Source organism: Corvus cornix, chromosome 20 (genome assembly GCF_000738735.6).
Source record: "Corvus cornix cornix isolate S_Up_H32 chromosome 20, ASM73873v5, whole genome shotgun sequence".
NCBI lineage: Eukaryota > Metazoa > Chordata > Aves > Passeriformes > Corvidae > Corvus > Corvus cornix.
The window spans coordinates 7373047-7394627 of NC_046349.1; the positions used below are offsets into that span (position 1 = coordinate 7373047).

The 21581-nt window shown below is 55.6% G+C and overlaps 2 protein-coding genes across 3 annotated transcripts; one reads left to right on the top strand and one right to left on the bottom strand.

Moving 5' to 3' along the window:
* Nucleotides 1-252: 252 nt before the first annotated feature.
* On the bottom strand, nucleotides 253-7282 carry XKR7 (XK related 7). The gene is given in 7 exon segments (XM_039563717.1): nucleotides 253-390; nucleotides 393-1298; nucleotides 1381-1580; nucleotides 6855-7081; nucleotides 7083-7166; nucleotides 7168-7248; nucleotides 7250-7282. Coding segments are annotated over 7 exon segments (1575 nt in total). The 3' UTR covers nucleotides 253-346.
* A 4294-nt stretch (nucleotides 7283-11576) lies between these two features.
* PDRG1 (p53 and DNA damage regulated 1) lies at nucleotides 11577-13423 on the top strand. Of its 2 annotated transcripts, XM_039563497.1 has the most exons (5): nucleotides 11577-11939; nucleotides 12039-12114; nucleotides 12302-12376; nucleotides 12656-12736; nucleotides 13048-13423. In XM_039563497.1, the coding sequence occupies exons 1-5, from the start codon at nucleotides 11592-11594 to the stop codon at nucleotides 13128-13130; spliced, it is 663 nt and encodes a 220-aa protein (XP_039419431.1). In that variant the 5' UTR covers nucleotides 11577-11591; the 3' UTR covers nucleotides 13131-13423. The 2 variants fall into 2 exon arrangements, with proteins under 2 accessions (XP_039419431.1, XP_039419432.1); XM_039563498.1 differs by lacking the exon at nucleotides 12302-12376.
* Nucleotides 13424-21581: the final 8158 nt, after the last annotated feature.

Below are 21581 nucleotides of genomic sequence, written 5' to 3' on the forward strand. Positions count from 1 at the left end.
CTGGCAGCTGCCAGCCCCCATCCCAGGGTGCCCCCGGTGCCCATCCTGCACCACTGTTAAGGGCCACAGCACCCACCGCCTGGGCTCAGGCACCGGTGAGGTATTTTCGCAAGGACGAGCCCTGGAGGGCGTGGGGGCGGCCGCCGTCGGGTGGGACGGGTGTGGGCTGCGAGAAGGCAGCGCGGGGAGGGGATAGCACCAAGAGACCTCCCCGGCCACCGCCCGCGGGGCGCTTGGCATGGCGACACGGCAGCGCCGGCAAACCCGACGGAAGGCAAACAGCTGCAGAGACGCAGGGTGGCCTGGGCGGCACCGGGGCTCCCGCCGCAGCCTCACGCTCCCCAACCTACACGGTGGTCTCATACTCCAGCACCTCCTGCGGGGCGCCGGGGTGCGGTACTGCAGGCGTGGGGTGGTGGGCGACGCGTACTCCAGCGCCAGGATGGTCTTCCGCAGGCGCCGGTCGATGAAGTGGGCATCCCAGGCCGGGTACTTCTTCCTGGGCAGGTCAATGCGGATGACGGGCCCCTCTGTCCGCGGGGCGCGGGCGGCCGGCGCCGGCGGGGCACAGGGTCTCACCTGGAAGACGGGCACGCAGCTGTCCCGCTCCCCCGGCGCCCCCTCCCGCTCCCCCCCTGTAGTCCGCGGCAGCGAGCGGGGGGGGCTGGTGACGGCTTCCACGGGGGACCCCGGCACTGGGGGAGGCTCCTGCCGGAAGATGCAGCCCACAGAGCGGTGGCTGAAGATGGGGCCATTGGGGTGCAAGAGGCAGTAGTAGATGAACATGAAGAAGATGCCGAGGGCGAAGCTGGAGCTAACCACGCAGACGAGGATTAAGGCGTCGAAGTCGGAGGTGGTCCTGCGGTCGTAGTACAGGAACCAGAGGATGGTGAGGGCGGCGTTCTCCGACAGCGTGATGATGTAGTAGATGCACATGCGGTAGCGGCTCCGGCCCTCCTTGACGTTGAACCAGCAGAAGATGTAGATGATGCCCACCACCATGTTGTAGATGATCTCCTCCCACTTGGACATGCAGAAATCCGTCTCGCCCTGGATGATCCAGAAGGTCATGATGCACCAGTGGGTGACGATGAAGATGCCGAAGTAGAGCTGGAACACGGAGGCGAAGAGGGCAAAGGCGATGGCACGAGCAGCGATGGTGAAGAGGTGCCAGAGGATCTGCACCACGGCGCCCTTGTAGGACATGGGCATCTTGTCCTCCCGCGAGTCCCGCAGCACCTTCTGGTAGGACGCGATCATCCAGGCCAGTGAGACCAGCGAGGCCGAGGCCGAGAGTCCTGCAGGGAGTGGCCATGAGAGCCCATGGAAGCCAGGGACCCCCCTCCCACCACCCTGTCCCCTGTGAGGGCTGTCCCTTACCCTGCAGAGGCTCGATGCTGTTCTGCTGCACCATGATGCTGAGCTGCAGCACGAGCTGGGGCGCGCTCTTGAGGAAGGCCTCCAGCAGCCGCAGCATGCTGATGTCTGCGCTCTCAAACATCATCCGCCAGTAGAAGTGGCGGCGGCGGTGCTCAGCCTGCCACCGGCTCTGCAGCCCCAGGTACAGCGTGCGGAGGTACCTGTGCGAGGCAGGGGAAGGGTGAGATGAGCCCACGCTGCCAGGTGAGCTCAGCCCGCTATACCCACACCAGGAATGCCCTGTGACTGCTGCCAACCTGTTCCTGCTGATTTGGGACCGTGGAAAGCTGCCTAGGCTAGGGTGCCCGGGGATACAGGGCAGCAGCAATGGTGAACACAGCCCTGTTCCATGCTAGGGCTCCAATTTGGGAAGGGGCAGCTTGTGCAAAGCCAGCTCAGCACCCCAGAGCCCCAGGCCATCACCCCGCTGCCCACCCAGCCCTACAGTACCTACCCACCCATCACCTCAATCCTTAACCCCTCATGCAGGGTCTGGCTTCCCCCAGCTGAGGATCCACAGCTCCACTCTCCAGCCACCCAAGGATTCAGGGTGCCCCAACCCAGCACCACATCCAGCTACTTCTCAAAAGGGATATTTTGGTCCCAGTTGGCACAGAGCCCACCCTGCTTCTTCCTGCCCCAGCCAGGATGGAGGCACCAGCTGGTTGTGCCATGCTGCCCGCGGGAAGCTCCCGGCACTCATGCCGGTGTTGCCTGGGCTCTTGGCAGGGCTGCGGGCGCAGCCACATGCTGGCCCCGGCCATCTGGTCATCGGCCGGGGGTCAGCGGAGGTGTGTGTGGCACCGACGCACGCCTGGCTGAGTCACCGCCACCAGGGACCCTCCCCACGGCATCGGGCCAGATCCGGCACCGCAGGAGGGGACGCAGGCCTGGCCAGGCAGGGCATCCCCGGGCAGCCCTGCCTGCACCACGGCCAGGGCTCTGCTGGCAAGGAGGAGAAGGGAGCCGGATGAGGAAGAAAACAGGTGCAGCAGGAGGACGTCAGGCCATAGATTCCTCCCAGTGAATAAAATCCTCTGGCAGAGCAACGGCTTCTCCATCAGCTCCAGAATGTGCTGCCAGACAACTCCATCAGCCCAGAGCATGGGAGAAAGCCTGATCGCAGCACTTTCAGCTCATCCGTCAGCAGGAGGAGGCAGGAGCCAGCCCTGCTCCCACTGCAGGGACAGCCAAGTGCTCCCACCCCAGGGCTGCACAGCCTGGAGAGCACAGTGAGGGCCATCAGCTGGGGCCACCGAGCCCTCAGGACACCCTGCAGCCATCTGCTCTACCCTGCCAGCCCCACTCCCAGCCCTCACTGTCTTCTCTGTGCTGGTGTCAAAGTGACGTGTTAACCTCCACCTCGGGGGCAGCACCTAATTTTAGCCTTTGCTGCAGCCTGTCCCTCACTGCTCGGGGTGAGGAGAGGCTGTGGCCACCCAGTTCTGCATCCCAGTGCCACCTGCTCACGGCAACCAGGTCAGCACTGCCATTGTGGCACCACCACAGCCACTGCCCCTCAGAAGGGCCCAGTGTAGGACTTTCCTCGCTGGTGGGGAGCAAACCAGTGAGCAGCCCAGGGATAGAAGGTACAGCATAGGGGGAAACATTTGGGGAAGTGATGTAGAGCCCTGGCTGCTGTAGGGCGTCACTGCTGTCCCAGGGTGCCCATGCCTGAACCAAGCTTGGGAGCCGGTGACCTCATCCTGTCCTTGTAATTAGTCTTGATAATTGGGCTCATCAGCACTGTGATCCCACTGTCCATGTCGCAGAGCAGCCCCTGCACACACACTACAGAGCCCCCAGCCCTGGGTCCTGCACCGTTCAACAAGTGACCCGTGGCCTCCCCAGCTTTCAGCAAGGGCACAATGATCCCTCTGTCTCTCCACCAACTCCATAGGTCTCATTAAAATGAGATTTCATCTCCCATCAACTCGCCCGAATGAAATGTTGATTCTTATTTGTTCTGCATTTGATCATCCCGTGGTGTTTCAGCCCAGTGAGCGATCCTGGCACTGCCACGGCGCAGCGGGCGCTCCCCAGCCCTGCGCCGTGGCAGCTGCACGGGAAACACAGAATCAATCACTTGAAAAAAAATCATTTAATTTTCAAAAAAACTGATGATGAGGCAGAAACCGACAGCGAGAGCTCTCAGGGCTAATTGCTCCCTCCTTTGTATTGCAAAGAGTGATCCAACAAAAACCCTGCAGCAGGAACTTGGTGGCTTGGGTGGGCATTGCTTTTGTCAGATCCCCACTACAGCCAGATTTATCACCAGTGTCACCATTTGCCCCCAACTCCCAAATACTGAGCCCAGTTTTCAGGTGTTGGAAAAAATGAACGAGGAGAAAAGCCCAACACTGGTTACAAGCAAATCTGTTAATCATCATCCTCAGATGGAAAAGGACAAGGGACCCTCTGGTCCCAGAGTGAGCAATAGGAAGTGTGATTTTCCTACAAGATAATTTGGGATCTCATCCCTTAATCCTATATTTAAACAAGGAGAAAATTGCTTCTCTGTTACAGCCATTTTAATCCCTCACACATCCTACCAAGCCAGGTCATCAGGGAGAGCTGCACATGTGCCCATGTCACCTCACTCACTGTGTCCCACTCCCCAAGGTGTCCTGGGTACTTGGGGTGGATGGAAGTACCTGAGGGCACTTGTGCTCAGGGAAAGGCTTGGTCTGGCCCTAAAAACCCCTTGTCCTGTGCACCAGGGCCAGGTGGGGACCCCCAGAACCGGGTCCTGCAGCAGGACAAGCTGATACCCCAAAGCTGGGTGCTCCCAGGGCTGGGAGGGATCCTCTCCCACACAGACAGAGCAAAGCTCCAGGGAGCAGAGTGGTGGGCAAACCTGCAGGTCCCAGCTCTGCCATCCCTCATGAGCCCACCCAGGATGTCCTTGCCCTCCTGGTCTGCCAGCAGACTGGCACCAGGACTGAGGGGTGGCACTGGGTCCCCAGTCCAGCAGATGATGGGGGTACACAAGCTGATGGGGGCTTTCAGGAAGAGAGGGAACCAGAGGTTTGGCCCCAGTGATCCCAGGCAGCCAAACCACCTGTGAACCTGGGCTAACACAGGCACAGACAGGGCTGTCCCCAGCCCAATGGGACCTGCAGCACACCCTGGCCAGCTGCCAGCCCACAGAGGTGGCAGGGGACCCTGACATGCTTCTGGGCAGGAGGCACACTGGCATGCGCAGCACCCCTGCCCTGCAGAGCTGCTTTGGTGAAGAATCTGGGGACTTTGTGAGTGGATAACAATTCCTGAGCTGCAAAACCATCCAAGCATGGCCCACAAGCACAGTGGTGGTGTGGGACCAGCTGGGGACAGGCCCATGCTGCTGCTGCTTACACAGGCACATTGGTCATGGCACCAGCAGCATCTCCAGAGACCACCCATGATGGAGTCTGTGCATGTGCACCATGAACATACCAATTACAACTAACTTCAACAGCTTTAATTAGGGATAACCACAGAGCCAGTGCTCAGAGCTGCTTTTGCAGGTGGGAAGCAGCTCTTTTTTTAGGATTGGGGGTCTTTATCACAGGTGGGGCTCAGGGCTGTGCAGTGAGGTTGGTAGAGGTGAGATCTGCAGAGGTGAGGAAGGAGGCAGGTAAATCAGGAAGGGCGAGATGTTTGGCAAGGGGCACAGTGCTCTGACCAGGGAAAATCCTTTCTTTCACCTGCAGCATTTATCCAACACTTCTCTAACTGCCACATCCTCCTGTACCGGATCCAACCCCACTAATGGGTTTAACAAACTGCATTTAACTGGTCACCCGGACTAATCCCAAATCCAGAGATTAGAAAGAGCCTCAGCTGCTGCTTGAGACCAACATGTCCTGGAGGGTGAGTGCTGAGAGTTACCGCTTTAATTGGCTTAGGAGTCTCCACGGCGCAGCCGATCCGAGAGCGGGACTGACACTCCCAGGAGCAAAGCCCCCGGCTGCGGCTCAGCTCCAGCTTGGGCCGGGATCAGGTGTGTCCGGCTCACGCAAGCTGCAGGCAGGGCCAGAGAGCTCCTGTCCTCTCCCTCACCAGCTCCCCTCGCACACTGAAGCACGTTTTACACCCACCCTGCAGCCAGAGTACCCCGAGAGTGGCCTCGTTGTCAGGGGGATGGGGGAGGGCAGGTGTGTTGGCAGGTGTGCTGGGCACGGCAGACACTGCACTGTCAAACAAAGTTAAACACCCCGGAGCATCCCAGAAGGAGTAGCAGAGGAATGAACAAGCAGACACCAACAGGGATCGACCGGAGAGCCTCTACTACAGCACTCAGGAGGGGAAACAGGATGGAAACCCGAGCCGGGAGTGCTGCCGGCTCCACGCATTGTTCCGGGAATTTGCCATTGTCTGCCCTCCCGGCACCAGCTCCTCGAGAGCCGCTCGGTGCCAGCGCCCGGCTCTTCCCCAGCGCCTGGGGTTGGAGCTGGGAGGGCATGGGGCTGGGTGCACGGCACAGAGGAGGAAGGTGCCACGAAAGCATCACCTTGGGCATCTGGGGAGTCTGCAGAGAGGCAGATGAAGGGCCTTGAGCTGCCCCAGCCGGTCTGTCTGCTGCTTGCCCTGCCCACACCACCAGCCTGTCCCCAGGACTGGGATGGGGCAGCGGCAGAGCCTGAACAGGCTGGGGACCACCAGCGCCTCCTTGCCCACCACCCCACAAATACAGCAAGATCAGGACAAGAGCCTCGAGGTGTTCAGGGCCCAGCATAAACACTTCACACCCCCAGGACGACACTGCCATGGCCAGGCAGGTCCCCAGCAGGCCCAGCACCACCTGGCAGCACGGATGGCAGGGCTGTGGCACCGAGCTGGGCTGCAGCTCCTCACCCACACCCACAGCTCCTACCCACAGCTGGGGGCTCTTCCCCACCACCCATCCTGCTGGGGCTGCAGAGAGATTGATCCTTGTGCTTTCCACAGCTGCCTGGGCCCCTGCTTCACCTCTCCATCCCCACCCACTTCCCTCATGCCCTGCCAACCCCTCCTGAGGTCTCCGTGGTGTTATCCCCACCCATGTCCCTGCTGCACTGTGCCGCTCCCTCCAGGCCCCGCCTGGCTCCATGACCCCATGTCCCCCCTCCCCCCGTACCTCCAGACCTGCCCGAGCTGCAGCAGGTGGATCAGGCCCTGCAGCAGCCCCATCCAAGCCCCCTGGACCCTAACCCCCAGGTACCCTCGTACCTCCAGACCTGCCCCAGCTTCAGCAGGTGTGTCAATCCCAGAAGCATCCCCATCCCCATCCCCCAGCACCCCTATCACCCCGATACCTCCATGCCCTCTACCCACACACCCCCTGTACTCCCATACCTTCCCATACAGTCAGACCTGCCCCAGCTGCAGCAGGTGAATCAGGCCCTGCAGCCGCCCCATCCCCCTTGCACCCCCACCCCTCAGGCACCCCCACGCCCCAGGTACCCCCGTACCTCCAGACCTGCCCCAGCTGCAGCAGGTGGATCAGGCCCTGCAGCAGCCAGACGCAGAGGCGGCAGCAGCCGCGGGGGCCGCTGTCCTTGGTGCCGCCGCCGCTGTCCTTGGTGCTGGCGGCGAAGTCGTAGACGAACCACCTGAGGCTGAGCATCTGCACCACGAGCGAGGGCAGCAGCACGAACAGCAGCGTCAGCCCGAACCACCACCGCTGCCCCCGCACGTAAGTAATGGGCCGCCAGCCACAGGTCCGAGGCACCGTCCGCGAAGCAGACGAGGAGCGCGCAGAACACCCAGCACCCGTCCCGCAGCCCGGTACCGCCGCGCCGGGGGCTCCGCGCCCGCCTCCCGCCGCCCGCCACTGCCCTCGGGGCTCTCCAGCAGCACGGCCGGGGCCGCCGCCGCCGCCGTCCGACTTCGCGGCCATGTTGTGCGGGGGAAAGGAGGAGAAAGGAGGGAGCGGGAGAGACTTCCGGAGGGATGGAGCCCGCCCCGCAGCGCCCGCCCCCGCCGGCCTCGCCCCGCGCCCGCCGACACCGGTTCCCCCCCGGCCGGCGCCGGGAGCCCCCGGCGGGTTCCGCCGGTCCCCCCCCGGAAGGGGCAGCCGCCCCCCCCGCCGGCGCCGCGGGGTCCCGGAGGAGCGCTCGGTGCCGCTGGGCGCCGCCCCGCGCCGGGAAGGGCAACCGGCCCCTCCCCCGACCGGCCCCCACCCCCCGGGTCCCCGCCGGCAAGGACCGCCCGGACCCGCCGAGCACCGCACGGTGCCAGTGGGGACCACCCTGCACCCCACCCCGGTCCCGGCGGAACCACGTTGTCCGTGCTGTCCGACCACCCCTTCCCAGCCCACCGAGGACCGGAGCTTCCCGAGAAGCTCCTGGGCGGCCCCGCGGCCCCCCAGCCCCGAGGCTCAGCCCAAGCAAGACCCTGCCAGTGGGTCTAGGCTTGGGCTGGGCCAAGGAGATGTGAGCCCCCCAAGGTTCGGGTGGGTGGAGGTGTGGGTGCCTGTTCTCCCCTTGGGCTGAGACAGGACCACAGACCACCAGAATCCTGCCCGCCGCAGCCAGAGAGGGTCCCAGCCGGGACTGGCTGGGCTGGACGTGAGCCCTGCTTTGGAGGGAGAGTCCTAGAATCACCGTAGAATGTTTTGGGTTAGAAGGCACCTCAAAAATCAATTTGTGCCAACCCCTTCCCACAGGCAGGGACATCTCCCAATAGACCAGGTTGCTCGAAGAAGGTGTATCCTCTTTAAAAAGACCAAAGATGGGGTTTTGTAGCAGGCTTTTGTTGTTCCTGAAATGAAACTCGTGAAAGAGTTACATGTTGCTTGTGAAAATAAGTTACACGTTATTTATCAGCCTTGGGAACGTCCCTGAAAGTGAAGTACCAAGGCCACTGGAGTCTGGCTGCACAGGAGCCCTGATGCTGAGCTACTCCTCAGCTGTGCCACAACACCTCTCCTCCGCTTGTTGCCCGTGCGAATTTGGACACAATGTGTCTGGCAGAGCGAGGGGCTGTACCCCCGGGACGTGTGCTCGCACGGGGAGCAGCTCTGTGCCGGCATCCCTGGCACTGCTGGGAGGGAAAGGGCTGCGAGGGAAAGGGCTTTCTCTCCTTTGTGGTGGGTCTCCAGGGAGGGTGACTGCATACAGGCAGCTGCCTCCTGAAAGCAGCCCCAGCCCCCAGCCCACGGGGCCGGGCTCTGGCTCTGCGGCTCAGCCCCGGGGCTCGGCCTGGTGCATCTGCCTGCGGAGGAGCCTGGCCCGTGGTCAGCACACTGTGGCACACAGAAAGGGGGAGCGTGTTTGATCCCGGGAAACACGGCCAACTTCCAAATTCTGCCTTGCAGGGCGGCCAGAGGGATCAGCACAAACTGGGGGTGGGGTAAACCTGGATTCCTGGGACACAATCCAGGGGGTGAAGGTGTTACTCAGCACAAGGGAGTCGCCGGGCCCTCGGCGAGGCTCTCCCCGTGCTGCATGTATTAGCATCAGTAATGAAACGCCTCACCTTGAGATGCTCCTGACAGATCCCCTCCACAAATGCCTGCCTGGGAGAGGGGATGCTCCCAGCATCCCAAAGCCCGAAGAAAGCAGCCTTTCATCAACAACCAGGCAGGGCAGTGCCCCTTCCAAGGATGGGATCCACTGGCCAGAGCCCGTCTCAACACCTGGCCATCCAGACCTCTTTGGGCTTGGTCCCTGGTCAGTCTCTGTCTTGGCTGGGTGATGGAGCAGAGACCACGTTGCCATGACGGTGGGCACACCGCCAGGGAGAGGGGACTTGGAAATCAGGGAGACAGACCCACCTTTCTCCCCTGACCCTGAAACATCCCCTCTGAAGCAGCAGTTAAAGATCCACAGCCTGAGAACATGGAGACCGTGGTTTGAAGTCTGATTTATCTTAACAACAGGCCCCAGCAGCCACATGAAAGGAGAAGAGAGAAAAAAACCTTATAAACATCCCGAAGCTTCCTGTGCAGCTGCCAGCAGGCAGGGAGGGTTTCTGGCTGCATACAGAAAAGGGCTGCAAGGAAGAAAAAGGAGCATGATGAAACCAAACCTGCTCTTTGCACAAAACACACAGCAAAGCAAAGCAGCTCCCGGCAGCGGACGGGTGGCTGCTCCCTCTGACTGCGCAGTTCCCAGGGGAACTGGTCCAAATGGACCTCTGGTTCCAGTCTGAATCCAGCTTCCAAGCAGAATGTCTGCCCTTGGCGCTGGCTCCAGGAGGAGAAATCCACGATGATTTGTGGCTGGCTCAGAGCTTGGCTGGGGAGAGGCCACAGAGTGCAGCACCAGCCACTTCTCACTGCCCTGAGAATGTTTTCCAGATGCCCATGGCTTTGTGATCCCTCAGCTGCAGCTTCCCCCATGCCTGTGCTGAGCTGGGCCCCACCTTCCAGGGAGAGCAGCCCCCGCCCTTCCATACAGCCCAACATTCCGGGCAAAACCCTGCCTTCATTGCACTGTCATTGGCAACCCCAGAGTCACTGCTTCCTTCCACTGATGCCAGGACACAGTCAGCCTGCTCCCATCCCTGTTCCCATCCCCATTCCCATCTCATCCCATCCCCATCACCATCCCTATTCCCATCCCCAGCCCCAGCCCCATTCCCAGCCCCATCCCCATCCCTCCTGCCCAGACTCTGAAAGCCCTCTCTGCATCCTGCTTTTTCAGATCTCCAGCCAGCTGCTCCCACTGACAAATGAGCATTTCCCAGAATTGGCATCCAGCCCCAATCCCAGTACATTTTCTGGTTGATGTCAGGAAGGAATCTAACCCGAGTGCAGATCATTCCCAGCCCTTGCTCCCACTGCCCCCCTGAAGCCACTGTACTTCATTCAGTGCTGCTGCAGACAGAGATCTCTGTTAACTGAAACAAATGACCTTATGGGATTAGGGCCAGTAATCTTCCAATCTGGGTAATCTCCCTTAAGGGATTATTTGCCCATGGAGGTGTGGTGACCACCAGCCGGCCACTGCCTTGCTCCCTCCATCCCTGTCCCCTGAGGTCCCCATCTCCAGCAGCCCAGAGGGGCCACAGCACTGGGGTCACCACCTTTGGGGAGCTCCTTGTCTAATGAGTCTCATGAAGTGCATGTGCCAGGGCCCCCAAGTGCTGGGGCTCCTCCTCTCCCCTGGCCCCTGTTTGCTGCCTCAGGCAGGTCATTGGGGCTCCCTCTCTTCAAAGCACTGATCCAAGACAGACCAGAGGTCCCTCCAGCATCAGGGAATCAGCAGCTGAGTGGCACAGCCAGGGTGGCAGAGATTGCCAGCTGGGGACAGGGCTGTATTTGGAAACCTGAGATGCTCTTTCAGGGCTCTGTCCAGAGTAGGGACATGGGACATGAAAATCCGTGTGTGGATTCCCTCGGTGGGCTACAGGGGCCCCTTTCCCACTGCAGAGCGCACACGGTGAGGATCTGCCAGTCCTCATCATCAGTGCTGGCTCTCCCTGCATCTCCCACACCCCATCTTTCCAGCTCTTCTTGCTCATGGCTGGGTGGGGCAGAGAGAAAGGGATTAAAAGCATTTTGAGGTGTAATATATTTCCCTTCCTGCAGGCGGGGTCGTTCAGGGCAGCAGATGGATGTGGTGCCCTGCCAGAGTATTCCCGGGACCAGCCCCTGCCTGACACAGACTGGGGGGCACCGGGGCTGGTTGAGGGTGAGTCAAGCTGCCGGGACCACAATTGGCTCCACTCCCTGGGGATGGCAGGTTCTGGACGCTGAGCTACAGATGAGCCACCAGCTGCACAAAAGGAAACCTGAGCTCGTTGCCCCGCACTTTGAGTGCCCTTTATTGCCTTCTGGGATGAAAAAAGGACAGAGAGGCCACCTGATGCTCCAAGGACCCAGCTGCCAACAGCGGTACCGTGATGGGAAGCAGCGAGGAAGAGCAGACAGACGGTGGTGCTGGGGGCGAGGGGAAGGGCTGTGACAAATTATAAATAATTCACACACAAGGGGACCAGGCAAGACAGGGACTCTCAGCCCCCTGTCCCTCCGGGCTGTGACGAGCGGGGTGGGTTGGGCCCCGGCTGAGGGGTCAGGACCCCTACTCTGGGGCTCAGCGGCTCATGGCCACACCGAACCCTCCATCCTTTTGCCGGCCGGAGAGTCCCGTGGGGATAGAGGCATCCCGGAGCAAATCCCGGGATCGCTAGTCCGCACCAGGGACGAGATCCTAGGCTGGCGCCGGGCCGGCGGGCACCTCCCTCCCAGCCCACGGCCACTCATGGCCCCTCTCGCGACCCCGGCCACGCGTGTTCGCAGCCCCGGTCGGTCCCCGCCGCTCCGCCCTCACCGGGGCCGCCGCGACCCCGCGGTCCCCGAACCGGGGAGCGCTCCCGGCAGTGGCCGCGAGAGGGCGCGCTGCCCCGGGCCCTCCCGCCGCGGAACCCTCCTGCGCGGCTGGCGGCTGTGGCCCGGAGCCGAACGGCAGCGGACCCGGACCGGACCCGGTGGAGGGCCCCGCTGCCGGCCCCGCTCGGCCCCGCCATGGCCCGGGACCCGGCCTTTCGTGCTGCGCTACCTGGCCGAGGTGGAGGAGCTGGCCGAGGACGTGCTGGCGGCACGGCAGCAGGTACGACCCCTCCCCGGCGGGCCTCCCCCGCCCCGCTCTGTCCCGCTGCCGGTAGCCCCCGAGCCGCGGCCGCTCCTGCCTCTCTCGCTCCCGTTGCAGATCGTGGACCTGGACGTGAAGCGGAACCGGAACCGCGAGGCCCTGCGGGCGCTGCAAAAGGACCCGGAGCCCGACGGTGAGGCCGGGCTGGCTGCGCCCACCGTGACCTCGTGGCCGCGGGTCGGGGAGCGGCTCCGCTGACAGCCCCTTCCCTCCCTTCCCTTCCTTCCCTTCCTCCTTCCCTTCCTTCCTTCCCCTTCCCTTCCCTTCCCTTCCCTTCCCTTCCCTTCCTTCCCTTCCCTTCCCTTCCTCCTCTCCCCCAGAAAAGGCCATGGTTTGCTTCGGGAGCATGTTCATCGAGCTGCCGAAGGCGAAGACCCGGGAGATGCTGCTGCAGGGTGAGGTCACCCCGAGGATTCCGTGTAGCTATAAGCGTTTTAATAAGCACCGTAATTAACAAGATGTTGGCTAAATTAAAGGAGTTCTGCCCAGGGATGGGCTTTGAGGTGCCCAATACCTCTCGAGAGGCTGATTCTGGCCCATGCTGTGCCCTGGGAAGCACATGTGGAAGCTGCTTGGCCCCACGGGTGGTGGAGGGCAGGGTGGGACCCTCTCGGGAAATTGAGCCTTCATCCCAGAGCCCACCACAGTCCTCCTCACTCCCGCCTCTCTTCCAGACCAGGAAGAGCTGGATGAAGAGATAAACAACCTCCGGAAAGAGCTGCGTGTGAAGGTCAACCGGCTCTATGAAGCTCAAGGTAAACGCTCCCACTCTGGACCTTGCTCAGTGCCTGGGAGCCCACTCGTGCATCAGAAGGCTCCAGAAATTCCTTAGTTCCGTGTGCTTCCGCAGCCTCTTTTCCACCAGTTTTGTGTGTCCCAGCAGCATTGTCTGTCTCTGTGTGGAGCTATCCCCCACCCCTAAACCCCCTCTGACATTGTGCTAGGGTGACCCCACTTTGGCTTCCAGGGCTGTCCCTGCCCTCCCCACAGCCCCTCTCAAGTTTAGCATGAAGTGCTTCACTTCTTTTGTGGCAAAATCCTGATTTTTTCCAATGTCTTCTCTCAGGTAAACCTGAGCTGAAGGGGTTTAACCTGAATCCCATGTCTGCCGAGGAAATGAAGCTCATCAACCGCATCCTGGAGGGCTGAGGTGGCCATGCCATTGTCACAGCGTGTTTGGCTGTCACTGTGGGCTCATGCTTCAGTAGCCACAGTCCTTGGGATTTACAGGACATTGGTGTGTCCAGAGCCCACCCAGGTGAGGGCCCTGGGAATCGTTTTGCTCCTTAGTTACAACACTGCAGTTTCTTTGGATCACAAACCGTTTCCTGCTCTGTGCTGGAACTCAGGTGGCAGAACCATGCTGGATACAGCGCTGGGCAAAGGCCGATGGCTGGGGTGCAAGTGGGATCATTAAAATCGGAGCAGTGGGACATTCCTGACTCCATGTGTATGTTCCTTGTTGGGGGTTTATATGAGCTCTTCTGGGGTTTGGCTTCAGAGCTGGTCCTTTGTCACGTTGGGAACAGGAGTAGGAGGGATTGGGAATCCTCCACATGCCTGAAGCACAGAAGAGGAGTTGTGCACACCCGTTGCATTCAAACAAAGCAAAGCTGTACATCTGAGGCATGTCAGGAATCTCTTAGGATGTGTAGGGAGGGGCAGGAGGCAGCATCTTTTTAGTCTCGATGGGAAAACATGTTCCACTGTTGGAAGGCAAGAGATGACAGAAATGAGGCTTTCAGGACTAGATGAAGGGATAAAACTTGGGTATATTTTAAACAGCCTGAGGAGAGCTGAGCAGGAATAGTCACTGAGTTTGTCTTGTAGTAAAAGGACAATTGATGTAACCAGCAGTAGTTTCTGCAAAGGTTTTAAAATTTGATGTTTTCTGCACTCCCCCCTTTGAATGTGCTCCCCCAATTGCTTAACTTAGTCAAGAGCATAAGATTTTAAAAAATAGTGATAATTAGTACAGGCAGGACTACAGTGAGTTTGATTTTTTTCTCCGTACAGGGAAGTGTCTGGGTCTAGCCAAGCCCTTAATTTTTTGAACTTCTCTAGAGATATTTCTGGATAGAGTTTAAGAATTGTAAACATGACTGTTGTCCTTTCTCCAGCCCTGAGGTTGCTCACCTGTTCTGCCAAATCTTGCAAGAGTAACAGATCTGGGCCTGGTCCCTGGGCTTGGTCCCTTGCTCTCTTTCCTTTTCCCCAGCCATGAGAACTTCAAACACAGCACCACCATTTCCCTGGCTCCCTGACCACCTTCCAACTTAGCAAGGCCTTCTCCTGCCCTGGCCAGTTCTAAACACGCTTCAAATTACACAGAGTTCCAAAAAATACCCTGTATCAGACCCTTTAGTTCTGAGGTGTGATTTCTTTAAACCAAAAAGCCCAACTGCCATTGCTTGGTCTAACTTTTAAAATTCTGCTGCTGACACTACATACTCTAAATGTGTCTCTGTCCACTTCAGGCTTACATTTCAGATACACAGACTAAAAATAACTGACTTACTACCTAAACTGTCTTGCCTGGAGCTTTTTCAGAAGCTTGCTTGTCTCGTGGGAGCAAGAGGCAGCTCACAGTGCCACATCTCAGTGCTGGAGCTGCTCTTACATAACCCGTGTGGTGCAGCCAGTCCATGTCTCCATAATGTGATGGCAGGGTTATTTTTACAGTCTCATGGCAACAGGTTTTCTGCTCTGACATGTTTCCATAGTAGTAGCAGGAGGAGGATCAGGTGCCTGCCTGCCCTGAAAGCTTTGTTTTGCTGTGCAGAATGTGTTTAGCCCCTTTGTTTTCTCACACGGAACAGAACTAAGCTCTGCAGTGCAGAGGGCCAGCTGAGCAGCCAAGCATCCCTGTGTCAGCTGAAATACCTCATTCCAGCCCACTGCAGCTTCCAAACTGGGAAACTCTCAGAAGCAAGGGAGCCAGTGCCTTGTACTGAGCCTGTGGTATCCAGAGAGAAGTGGGAGCTGCTGCTGCCCAACACGAGGGGAGAGTGAACTTCATCCATGAGGGTCTCTCCCTCCAAGCTTGGGATCAGCACCACAGTTTCTGCTATGCAGAGAGATTCCTGAAAAGCTGCTTCAGTTGTTTCTTCACAGCAGCCACAATGAAAACATGAGCAGGCAAGTTACACATCACCTTCCTCTTCCTGCCTGTAGAGGCGAGGTGATGTTTCACTTTCAGGTGATGCTGTGCTCGTGTGTTGCTAGTTAGAATCCACAGCCAGAGGTGATTGTAGACACACTGAGGTGTGCATGGCAAAAAGTACAATGTGTGTCAGCTTCTCCAAGCGTGGAGAATCCAAGCACTGCTTCCTATCAGTAAAATACACAACTAGCTTCAGGAAAGTGCCCAATAAGCAGTCACCACAGCGACTGCAGAGAGTCATTTTCGGAAAACATTTGGTCCTTTTGGTCTCCTAATCCCCTAATTGCTTGCACACTCTGGTGAGGATGTGTGCTCCCCTCCTGCGGACGTGCCGACAGCTTCAGGACTGAGCAGGGCACCTGCCAGCACTGGATGAGTTCTACACCTAAATGTGTGTTTTCTATGATGTTCTCATTCACCAGAACACCCAGATCTCCCCCTCTGCTGACAGGCCTGTCATTCCAGACCAGGCCAAACCCTCCAACATGCTGTTCTTTCCCTGTCAGCCTACGGCATCAAACCCACGGACTGAAGTACCTGAGCAATGACAATTCCCCAGCTGCATGCAGGAATCAACTCCCAGACAACCAGGGACGCAGCTGAACTGCTGAGAGCAGGGGACATCTCTCTGCTATTAATATCTGGGGTTAGCAGTTGTAAAGTCAATGACAAAATGCTGCAAAACCAGCTACTGGGAACACAGCACTCCAGCAGCAGCACGAGTGGGAGGCACAGTGCACAAGGACCTCTGACAGAGAGCTCTTGTGCAAGTCCTGGCTCCAACACAGGCTCCAGTCCTTTGGCAGCCCCATGCTGCCTTGTTTTCCCACTCTGGAGGGGCAACATGCTTCCTTACTTTGCTCTGCTGCTGGATATTCATCATTTAATCACTATGAAGGTTAGAGGATTATGATCAGTTACCAATAAAATCATGAAACCAGACCATCCATCCCAAACACTCTAATAAAACCCTTCAGACAGTGATAAACATCTTCACCCCCCTGCTCTCCCTGTTCACAATGCAAAGTGGGTCTTTCAGAACATGAACTTGAGTTCAGAGTCTCCCTGGCAGCTGGCGGTGCGGAAGGTGAAGTGTTTACCTCCAGAACCCAGCTGAGGAGATATAACACTAAATTAGGGAGAAACAGGCAGTTTTGCCAATGGCTCATTAAGAAAAATGCCTGCCCACAAAATCATTACCCTGCTAGCAGGCAGGAGTGAGTGTGAAGCAATAGGAAATCCAACCCTAAATCTCTTTCCCATGTGCTGAGCCAAAGAACATTCTGAGCTTGTTGCAAAGTTTCTATTCCTGTTCTTGATGAGACTAAAGAAAAAAAAAAATCCCTTTGGCTTCCAGAAAGAAAAGTGAAAAATAAAGTCATGCTGAAGCAGTAAGATTCACAGGATGAGCATTAACCCTTTTTAATTGCAGATGTGGGTGTCTGCAGAGAACAGGTTTCCAGCAGAGCATTCAGATATCTCTCTGAGAGCCCAGCAGTACTGTGAAGACATCGAGGACTTTCATTCCAATTCATTTCTTTCCTGGCTAACTGAAGTTACTCCAGCTCTTTCCCTGCAGCCTGCCTTAGCAGTAGTTTTGTTTGAGGCTGTGAATGGAGTAGACTGTGCACATTAGAGCTATCCCAGACCAGAATTGAGCTGAATTTATTTGCTCATTTGAAATAAAACTGTTCCCAGTGGCACCACGTGAAATATTGGGCTGAAGCTGACAGGACACAGTGCTGTAACAAGTAATACCAGTGACCAGTTAGAGCACCATCAACTTAAGTCACATCTAAGGGAACTGCCTTACCTATGGTTCTGCTTGCACTTTAATGACTAAGGCTGAAAGAATAATAATTGTATTTTTGCTTGTCATTTTTGTAGTAGTTTGCTGTTTCTGTTTCTCTCAACTCTTGTAATGACAAATCAGTTGTGTTCTCGGGTTCCTGCTGTTGCAATACTTGCATTGCAAATGTAGCAGATAAATTTCTGAGACTTTCAGCTGAATTTCCTGATAAGTATTTTTCACTTAACCAGGGAGAAAACCTGTGTTAAAAAACAGACAAACTAAAACAACGGAGTCAAATTCTGTTTTAAAGGGGCTTTTTGTTGTTGTTGTTTTAAATACCCTCAGTTCCAGGCCTGCATCTCAGTCAGTGCACCATGGACCTGGTGATGTTCATTTCTGGCAGCCAAACCACTCTAGGGGGAGGTTTATCAGTGCTGATGGGGCACTGCTGTGGGATACTTAAGCAGGAGAGATGATCATAACCCTCCATCTCTGGCAAGTGCTCTGATGCTTGTGATTTGCTGGTACTTGGAGGGGAACATCTTCCAGAAATAGCCAAGTTGGCAGGGTTTCACAACACAGAGCTAGAGATCTGACAGAGTTATATGGTGCTGCTGCACCCAGCTGAAAAACTTGATACTCTGAGTAAAAGCAGCTGTGTCCTTCCAGGTGGCAGCTTCCTTCATGTAACCAGTTCACAGTACACCTCACCTGCAGCACCACACCAGCTCACTCTCAGCCTGCAAGCCCCTACCTGCAAGGTGCAGAAGCATCATGAGACACCCCTGTCCCAGGGCCAGCAGCTGACTTGACACTGTAACCCGTTGTCTACTTAATAACACATTGAGGGCTTCAGATCCTGATGGGTTGCGATGTCACAGCCCAGGAGCTCAAAGTAGCGTTTGTCACTGCTAATCCCTTTCTGAACACTGGATGAAAGTGCTTGTCCATATCCATGAGAACCTCCACTGGCCCTGTCCCACACTTGGGAGTTGGGCGCTGTCCAGGCTGCTTGATCACCCACCTGCAGCCCTGAGACATCCAAACAATTACAGAAAGTCATTCCCAAAGGATGACCCCGCATTTAGTCCGTGTGATTTGTTTTCAATCATAATCTCCACAGCCCATCAAGAATTCTGAGTAAAAGACCAGAGACCAGAAGGTTGGGGCCACCAACTGCACTCAGCAGTTAAATTCTCCAAGCTTAACTGCTCTACAGCTACAGGAGAAAACAGTCCCCAGGTCTCCATCAGAAGTTCCCCAGCAGCAATCGACATCCTCCCTGCTATCAGGGTGCTGCAAAGACTCTCCTTTCCCTACTGACAAGAGAGATTTATAGAAGGGAGCAGCCCATAAAATGGGAAGTTCAACACCATCCTCCATTATGCTCAAACACCATTCTCAGATTCATGAGGAATCTGACAACTTATTTAATTTTTTTTCCTTCCTCCCTCTCTCTCTCCTTCTTTCTCTGATCTTCCACCTCGAGGCAGCTTAACAGTGACAGCTGTGTGCAGCAATGCCAACCTTGCTGTCCCTCTGAGGTCTCAGAAGTGAAGGGCTAAGCTACATCTACCTCTCAGGAGTGCACTAACCAGAACATTATTGAGTTTAAAGCAAAAAAGATCCACCTTAGAGATGCACAAAGCAACATTAAAACAGAAGGCTGGCCCAGCCTTATGCCCAAAGCTGCCACCAAGGAAGAAGTCACCTGGCTGTGTGTCAGGAGAGGAGGCAGCACAGTTAAGTGGCTGTAGCACACGTGGCAGCTGGCAGGGTGAGGTCAGCTCACCTGCACCTGCCAGAGATCCCACAGCAAGCAGCCTGGAATAGCCTGCAGGCAGCGTGTCCCCCTTCCCGGGCCAGGATCAGTCAGGTGCAGGCTTTTGTGCTGCCACATTTGTGAGAGGAACATCTGGGATGAAATAAAGATCCAAGACAAACAGACACTGAACAAGCAAATATGCTATTCTCACTCTGACAGTCCTCTGTGCCCCAGCGACAATTATTTTCCCTGTCCGTCCCTAACTATTAACCCATTCTTCAGCCACCTGAGCTGAAGTCCAACACTGCATGATGCTGTCTGACCAAAAATAGTAAAAATCAGAAGTAATCAACAAGTAATGGAAAAGGAAAGAACAACTGCCCTGAGCTAGTGCTGTAGGTCAAGGTGAGGCAATGGCACAGGTTGCCCAGAGAAGCTGTGAATTCCCCGTTATGATAAACCTAAGTTTGCTTAGATAAATCAGCTGGGCCCTTCGATCTATTGTTTCCCAGATAACCCACATAGACAAAGTGTTACTGCATCAGATAAGGGAAAAGGCTGATAAGAAGCAGATCCTGCAGAGGCGGGGTAATGTTTTTTATCATGCCCGTTTCCTCCCTCTCTATAAGGCACAGCTGCATCTGACAGTGTAAAACCCCCCAAGGGAGGGATTGAGGCATTTCCCCTAAGACTGAATACGTATAACGCCTGGAAGTCTTAGTTGTGTGGGCTCCTAATGATGAACCATCATGACCGTCATGCAGACCACAGACACTGAAATTGCAATGATCAAATCTCATCACTGGATCCGTGGGGGGTGATACCTTTCTTTCTTTCTTCCTTTCCCATACTTTTTCACTTCGTGTTATTTTTATATTTTAATAGAAAACAAGCCAAACAGCTGTATGCCTCCTTTTCTTTTAAATTAAAACAAACCTGCCTCATATATGTACATTAGTCACTCAGTGTCATTTCACTCTAATTCACCCCAAGGGATCTATTAACAAGAACCTCATTCACCACTCAAATGTGAGTTTTAACACCCATCCCTGGAAGTGCTCAAGGCCAGGTTGGATGGAGTTTGGAGCACGTGGTCTAGTGGAAGGTGTCCCTGCCCATGGCAGGGGGCTTGGAACAAGATCTTCATGTCACCATGTCTCCAAACCTCGGCGCACCCTCCCCCAAGGCAGCCTGCTGCACCTGCACTCTGGAAAGGCTTTTGATCATTCAGAGCGAGCATGAACTCTGCTGAACTTTCACAGAGAGAACTGATGGATTTTCCTGTCTCCTAAACCATCAAATTGAGGTGGCATACCTTTTGGGAAGATGTGTTAATCTAATGAAAGCTATCAAACTCAATCCAGCAGCAAGTGTGACACGTTGAAAATCAAATAGTTCTCTCCCATGAATCACCCTGTCCTTACATTCTGTGAACCTAAGGAAGAAGAAAGGCTGCCAAAATTCAACCGCTAACAGTAAAACTGGGAGTGACATTTCAGCTTTTTGCTGAGCTGATTTGTCAAAGTGACATTTCCAGTGATCTGGTAACACCAGTTTTCCAATGAAAAAGGACTGGAGAGAGACAGGGTGACAGCAGCAGAGATGGGCCAGCCGAGTCCTGTAGGTGTTTGCAGGAGTTGGAAGTGACAAGGTTCATCTGATGCATCTAATACCAAGCAGTAGAACTGCACAGCCCTTTTATTACCCTGCTGGAATCATAGAAAATCCTGAGCTGAAAGGGACCTACAAGGATCAAAGTCCAACTCCTGGCCCTGTGCAGGACCACCCAAAGAATGTATAGTATAAATATATTATAAAACATGCATATATATTATATATATATATGATAATATAACTCAGTTGCTGCCTAGTGTTAGATGCACATGAGATTGGAAGTTTATATATAAATATGTACATGAAGTGTAAAAAATCAAATCCCAGAGAAAGTATCCAGCCATTTGGGAAAATCCATTGTAAAAACCATTATTGTTGCCCTGGAGAATGGTGAAGGAATGTTGCAGAAGGAGGGCATAGGAAAACAGACCAAGCCACTGGCAGAAGGAGAGGATGAAAAACGAGCAAAAGAATAAAATTCCTGTTGGATATTCCCAAAGAAAAGACTGTCATTCTCACCTTCTTCCAACAATTATATATTTCAGTTTTCAGAACATTCCCCCACCTTGTGACTTGCCAACCTACAGATGGAACAACAGATTTAGTGGCTTTAACATTTGCATTTCCTGCAGTTTTCCAGAATTTCAGTGCAGAAGACCTGCATAACCAGATTCATCAGCTGTTCGTGTGCAAGCATGTTTATTTAAGGTTATGGGGGCAGGGAGATCCAACAAAAACCCCCTCATATTTGTGTTTGGAGGATTCCTGGAGGAAAGGCAGAGCAGGCAGCCTATGGGGAACTCCCACAGCACCAAAAAACAAACTCTGTCACATGCTTCCAGAAATATACGTAACGCAACATATGTTCTTGGGAATTTTAAGTCCCATTTTAAATTTGTGTATGTTACAGAAGAACTTAATTAAACAGGAAAGTCAAAAAAGATGTTGGGGAATTACGGCAAATGAGCAGAAAAATCCTGAAGACAGCCTAGGCTGCACATTGCATAAGAGGGGGTGAGGAGTGGCCCAGATAAGGCACCCAAGGAGCACAGCTCCCCAGGACACTGCTCCCCAGGCACAGCTTCCTCCAGCCCCAGGCTGTGGCACTGGGCACATCCTGACCTACTATTGCCTCTGAGTGTGGGAGGGGGCAACCCGGGACATCACAACACAGGGCTGCTCCAGAACACAGACCAACAGAAAGACTAACGTGGAGTTTATTTTTACTTGCCTGCAAGTTTTGAGGTCAGCCACAATCTATTTAAG

Excerpts from the sequence above, each read along its gene's own strand:
- PDRG1 (XM_039563497.1), top strand. The coding sequence starts at position 11,592 with ATGGCCCCTCTCGCGACCCCGGCCACGCGTGTTCGCAGCCCCGGTCGG. Across the intron at positions 12,377-12,655 it reads CCGGGAGATGCTGCTGCAGG|ACCAGGAAGAGCTGGATGAA; the intron begins GTGAGGTCACCC and ends CCTCTCTTCCAG. Across the intron at positions 12,737-13,047 it reads CCGGCTCTATGAAGCTCAAG|GTAAACCTGAGCTGAAGGGG; the intron begins GTAAACGCTCCC and ends GTCTTCTCTCAG.